At 59.3% G+C, this 6,030-nt stretch overlaps 1 protein-coding gene across 1 annotated transcript in view; it reads right to left on the bottom strand.

Annotated features, from left to right (window-relative positions):
• The window catches only part of SLIT1 (slit guidance ligand 1), a 227,696-nt gene that overhangs the window by 9,737 nt on the left and 211,929 nt on the right, over window positions 1-6,030 (bottom strand). The window contains exons 28-31 of the mRNA XM_006157398.1: window positions 5,704-5,801; window positions 4,998-5,137; window positions 4,752-4,845; window positions 1,692-1,829 (exon numbers count right to left, since the gene is read on the bottom strand). Of these exons, the coding sequence (XP_006157460.1) occupies window positions 1,692-1,829; window positions 4,752-4,845; window positions 4,998-5,137; window positions 5,704-5,801 (470 nt within the window). The remainder of the gene's footprint in view (window positions 1-1,691; window positions 1,830-4,751; window positions 4,846-4,997; window positions 5,138-5,703; window positions 5,802-6,030) is intronic.

Genomic DNA, 6,030 nt, shown 5'->3' on the forward strand with positions numbered 1-6,030 from the left:
AAATGAGAGGATCTTGTAATAAATAAATAAATAAATTCTATGGCATCCACTGAAATGCTATTAAAACTAGTAAAAGAATTCAGCAAGGTTGCAGGATATAAGAGTAATACACAAAAATCAAACCAGAAAGAAATGCAGAAAATTTCTTTTATGATGGCATCAAACAGAACAGAAGACTTCTGGATACCACAAGAACAGGGTCTGAATCCTTGTCAGTGCAGCTTCATGCCAGGCTCGTGCGACAACCCTGACAATCCAGGAGGAGAAAGAGTCGCAGCCTCCGCCCTTACCGCAGGGCTCTCTCGCACACGCTCTTGCTCTCTGGTATAGCTGTGTGCTCGATGTCATGAATAAAAATCGGTAAAACTACAACGTAGGACGGTACACTGCTGGGCGAATGTACACTGGCATGGCCACTGGAAAGCCACCGGCCGCTCCCTGCAGTCACACACGGAGTTACCACGTGACCGGCAGATCCTGTCCCAGCTCTGTATCTGAGAACTGGACATGTGAGTCCACACGAGAACCTGTGCGTGAGTGTTTACTGCATCAGTGTTCCTTTTTTTAGGTTTTTGTTATAGGGTGTGTGAATTCACCAGAGAGACAGAGAGAGGAAAACGAGAAATCTCCCGCAGGGGAGGATGACACCACTATTCCTTCTCCTCCATTCTCCTGGGGTTTGGGCATGCAGCCGACATGAGTTTCAAACTGTCAGGTCTGGGACTCTAACCGCAGTCAGCCATGTGGTGCACCCCAACCACCACGCCGTCTGCTGGCCCCACATCAGTGTTCTTAGTAGCTAAAAAGAGAAATAACCTAAACACCTATGGCGACCCATGAAGAGACAAATAAAATGTGGCCTCTCCAAACCATGGAGCATTGTTCGGCTAAGGAAGGAACACAGCGGTGACAGCCAGCGACGTGGATGGACCCTGAACAGCATGGCGAGTGAAAGAAGTCTGCCACAGAAGTAGGCTGCGCGACTCCCAGAACGGGGAGCTCTGTGAACGCGGGTGTTTGCAGACTAGTAGCTGCTCAGAGGTGGGAGGGAGGAGGGGCTGGGTGAGGCGAGTGGGGCTTCCTCTCAGGGTAATGAACATGCTTTAAAATTGATTGTGGTGATGGGCGTCCACATCTTTGGGAAGACACTAGAATCCATTGAACTTTAACTGGGAAAACTCTATGTTATGTGAATTGTATCTCAAGAAAGCTGTTTTTAAAAATGACACAAATAGGACCAGCAGGTGGCATGGTAATTGAGGCACTGGACTCTCATGTGACCAACCACGGTTCTAGTCCTGGACCTGGAGACTTGCTTTCTCACTTTTCCTCTCTGTCTCTCTCTGCCCTATAGCAAACTTAATAAAAATGACACAAGCAGAGCATGAGAGGAGCTCCTCCAGCCTCCCAAGGAAGCTGGGTGGGAAAGGTCCCACCTTGCATGGCAGCACATGTCTTCATAGGAGAGGTCTGTCCAGGCAGGTGCATGACAGGTAAGTGGGTTTCTCTGTAACCTGTGCCCGTCCCTCCCACCACACTGGTCAGGGACCCTCTACCCACCCCAGCCACACGGATGCACGGCTGGTCATTGACAGAGCCATGGTTACAACCCCTGGCCATGGCTCTTAGACCCCGCAGCCATGGCTGACGCTGCCAGCCCGGGGAGCTCGCGGTGCGCCCAGGGCCCTTACCCATAGCCATCGGTGCAGAGGCAGGAGTAGCTGTCCACCTCGTCCACACACTGGGCACCATTCTGACAGCGGTGGTCCCTGCAGTCGTCCTGGCTCTCACTGCAGTTGTCTCCCGTGAAGCCCGGTGTACACTCACACCTGGAAGAGGTGGGGGGCTGGTCAGCTGCACACGCAGCCCAGAGCATGGGGCCAGAGCCACACAGCCTATGTGTGTGACAGTGACCTCAAGTTCCAGAGGTCCGTGGGGGCCCCAGGAGGTCAAACGCCCTGGACATACAGAGCAGGAAGAAAGTCGTGTGGGCTTGGGAGCAGGGCTGGGAGAAGGAGCTGGACCCTGTCACAGAGGAGCGGCCCCTGTGCGCCACGGCACATCCAAGGCCAGCCTTCGGCCACCCCAGCCTGCTGCCCAGCTGCTCCCACCCTGCCTCCCAGGCCCCAGCATGAGCCGAGTCCCACAGGCTCACCTGGCCCTCCTCCCTCAGCCTCCTGGCCCAGCGTGGCCATCCCGCCCTCGGTAGGGCCCTTGTCCCCAGGCCAGCTCCAGCCCAGACCTCACTGCTTCAGGAGAACCCTTTATGGCTGACCACTAGCCAATCAGAGGGCATACCGCTCCGCCCGCTTCAGTCCTGGCCCTGCAGACACACCGTGCCCTGCAGGCCTCCTGCCCCCCAAATCCAGGCACTCTGCTGTCTTCACACCTATGGGTTTTGGGATGGCATGGTCTAGTCAGGTCCATATTTCACCTCCTCCAGGAAGCCTCCTGTGGACACTCCAGTCCTCACTCTTCAGACAAGAGCTATCCCTCGTCTGAACCCCTTCCAAACTCCTAGCTCTAAACTCCATAGCTCGGCCACACAACTAGGAGATAGGCGTGCCTGGCCGGGTGGTTCACTCACTCCCTACCCGGGTGGTTCACTCACTCCCTACCCGGGTTGTTCACTCACTCCCTACCCACTGGGTTTTTCAGCTTAGTGCACACACACTAGAGGCTAGTTTCAGACAATAATACTCACCCTTACTACATACAGCGGCATGTTCTCTCTGAGAATTCCTATTTTTTATTAGAGGTTTTTGCCTTAGGGTGTGTGCACTTGCCAAAGACAGAGAGACAGAGACAGTAAGAGAGAAACCTGCGGGGGGCGGGGGGTGATGGCCATGCCACAATTCCTTCTCCTCTATTCTCTTCCTGGGATCTTGGGCATACACACACACACACATGCCTGGTGTGCTTCTCAGGCCACCAGGTCCAGGACTCGAACTGCAGTTGTCTGTGGGAGTCCAGTGACTCCAGTAACTGCTAAGCCATCTGCTAGTCCCGTAATTTCTATTTTCTTTATTGCCAGAGGGCACATGCACCTGCCAGAGACAGACAGACAGAGGCAGAGCGCAAGGGAGAAAGCGCCCCCCGTGGGGCGTGCTCATGCCGCAGTCCCTTCTCCTCCACTTCGCCCTAGTTTGGGGCATGGCGTGTGCACAGTGTGTCTGTCAAGCTGCTGAGGCTGGGACTTGAACTGTGGTCAGTGGAGCCTGGCTCCCTTAACCACTGCTCTGTGGGGCTGACCCACCGGCTGGCCCCCTCCACTGCTGGGTCTTGAACTGCAGTCTGGAGAACGCAGCAGTGGCGATGCCGTCACCCACTGTTCATCCCCTCACTCCCACATGGCCGACGCCTGCACGTTGGCCGGCACGTTAAAGTCCCAGGTGCAATGTCCCACGGCCGCGTGTCAGGCCACCCTTCCACCAGGGCAGGAGCTGAGAGGACACACACTCCCCCCTCACCGTGCCATGACCCTGGGCCCAGGGCCGAACACAGCTTCTTTCCCGTGGTGTGGACAATGGCAGCAGTTCCAAACCCGACCACGTGCAGTCCTCAGAGCCCACCTCCGAGGCCCAGCCTCTCCAAAGAGGGCACCGCCTGCCTGTTTCTCGGGGTGCCTGCCACGCCCCACCCGGCCACCCTCCCAGGAGGCAGCTCTGGCCAGGTGGAGGCTCCCGTGTAGCCATCAACACACATGGCCCGGGCGGTACCTCCAAAACTGTAGGTTCCTTGGGGAACTCCACCTCCGACTGTGGCCCGAGGCCCTGGGCTTGGTCCCTGTCACAGACCCCAAGAAGCCCAGCCCTGACTGGTGGGACAGGCGGCCCAGCAGCGAGGCCATGTGGAAGCATTGTTTTGGAACGTGTGGCCTTTACAGCCATCTCCGTGTGGCCACACTTCCACACGTGCTGGGAGCAACCAGGCTAATAACTAGATCGACTTGAGCCAAACCCCTGGGCCACAGAGGTTCTGGAACTCAGAAGTGCCTGGGCTTGGGCACAGGTGTACCTCGCACGGAACTGTACACGTTGCAGACTGCCCGAGGCAGCCTCGTCCTCAGCCGTGCTCATGTTCTGTGACATGAATGACGCATGTTCCCCGGGGAGTGACTGTGAGCCTGTCATCGGTGTCGGCCAGCCCTCATCACCAAACGCGTTCCAGGCTAGTCTGCCTTTGCCATCAGACGGGCTTTTGTTTCTCAGAGTTCTTGTGGGTTTTATACTTAGGGATGGAAAATTGTGGCTCTGGAATGATCATAGCTATTTACAGAGCAGTCTTCAGATGGGGAGCACGCCTCAGATGGGGAGCACACCTCAGATGGGGAGCACGCCTCAGATGGGGAGCACGCCTCAGATGGGGAGCACGCCTCAGATGGGGAGCACGCCTCAGATGGGGAGCACCCATCAGATGGGGAGCACCCCTCATATGGGGAGCACCTCTCGGATGGAGAGCACGCCTCAGGCGGGGAGCTAATCTTTCCACGTCAGATCCTGCAACCACCCCAGAAGGAAGCGACCCCTGTGCCCAGTTTCAGATGAGCAGAGGCTCGACGGTGGTGTGACCCACTCGGAGTCAGCTGCACCCTCAGTCTGGCCACGAGCTATGCCGAGGCCACCCATGCACTGCCCCCCAGGTGCACCATGCAGCTGAGGCCAAACCCAGGAGGGCCGGGGCCCAGACTGCAGTCCAATCTGACCTGACGGCCGTGCCCTCCCCTAGCCCTGGACGTGGGCAGCGCTGACCTGGGCCCATCTGGCGTGCCCACGCAGCGGGCGTCGTGCTGACACGGGTTCAGATCCGGAGAGCAGAAGTCCACCAGCTGCTCGCAGGCCCTCCCTGGGAAAGAACAAGAGAGGCAGGAGAGAAGCCAGGCCCGGCAGAGCCCCCGCAGACACCTAGGCAGGCCCAGCCCTTCCACCCACGCTCAGGCTCAGGGCTGCGCTGGGACCCCATCGCCATCGCCGGGGTCCTCGAGCTGCCCCGCTTACCTGCGTACTGCAGGGGGCACTGGCAGGTGTAGTTGCCCACGCCGTCCACACAGATGCCACCATTGGCACAGGCGTGTCCCACACAGTCATCCGTGTTCACCTCACAGGTGGGGCCTTCAAAGCCGGGGGCGCAGGAGCACCTGTGGGCAGGGAAGATGGAGTGGCAGTCACCTGGGTGCATGGGAGCCTGCAGCCACCAGTCAGTGCCACCTCCCCAGAGCCACGGCCCCTGCTCTGGTCTAGGCCCCTGCTGGGCGCTGGGAGCGAAGGTGAGCGAGGCCGGTCACCCTCCTGGATGTGCTCCCAGGAGAGTGTCTTCAGGCACGTGGCACACCCAGCAGGCCTCCTGGCTCAGAGGGGAGGTTCAATGCCCCAGTCTCCTCGGCACTGCCACTGCCCGTGCCCTGGCCCATCAAAAGGTCCTCTTGGCATGTGGCAGGAGCAGAAGTGGGCCTGGCCTGGGGGTGGCAGAGCAGGCTACAAGCCCTGCTCACCCCTCAGCTTCTGAGCTGAGGGCCTGGGCAGTCCGCTCTGCGCTCCCCTCACCTGGCAATAAGGGGCAGTGGGTGCCGGAGGGCCCTCCGCTGTGCTTGGGAGCAGGTGCCCACTCCCCAGAGCCCACGCCCACCCTCTCCAGGGCACAGGAGGCCGGGCGCTGGGCCCATCACCTCCACGCACCCGTCGCCTGCCCCTCTGGACAACTCACGTGAAGCTGGCCTCCTCAGCCTCCTGTGCGTGGCAGGTCCCACCATTCCCGCAGGGGCCGCTGGAACAGCTGTCCAGGGACACGTCGCAGTCTCGGCCCTGAGTCACAATCAGCAGTGGGGACCCCAGGGAGGCCAGGGTTAGTGCGAGTGAGCCAGCAGCCCGCCAGCCCGCAGCGTGGCTCCCTGCCCGGGAGTCCCTCGTTCGTTCATTCAGTCGTTCGCTCAAACCCTCCGCGAAGCCAGGCCTGGGCTCCCAGACAGCTCGGCGAGGGGACAGGCGCTGCCCCCCCACCCCGGCGCCCCACGGAGCCTCCCCCTCCTGCCGG

The sequence above is a fragment of the Tupaia chinensis genome, unplaced genomic scaffold (genome assembly GCF_000334495.1).
Source record: "Tupaia chinensis unplaced genomic scaffold, TupChi_1.0 Scaffold000539_1, whole genome shotgun sequence".
Classification (NCBI taxonomy): Eukaryota; Metazoa; Chordata; class Mammalia; order Scandentia; family Tupaiidae; genus Tupaia; species Tupaia belangeri.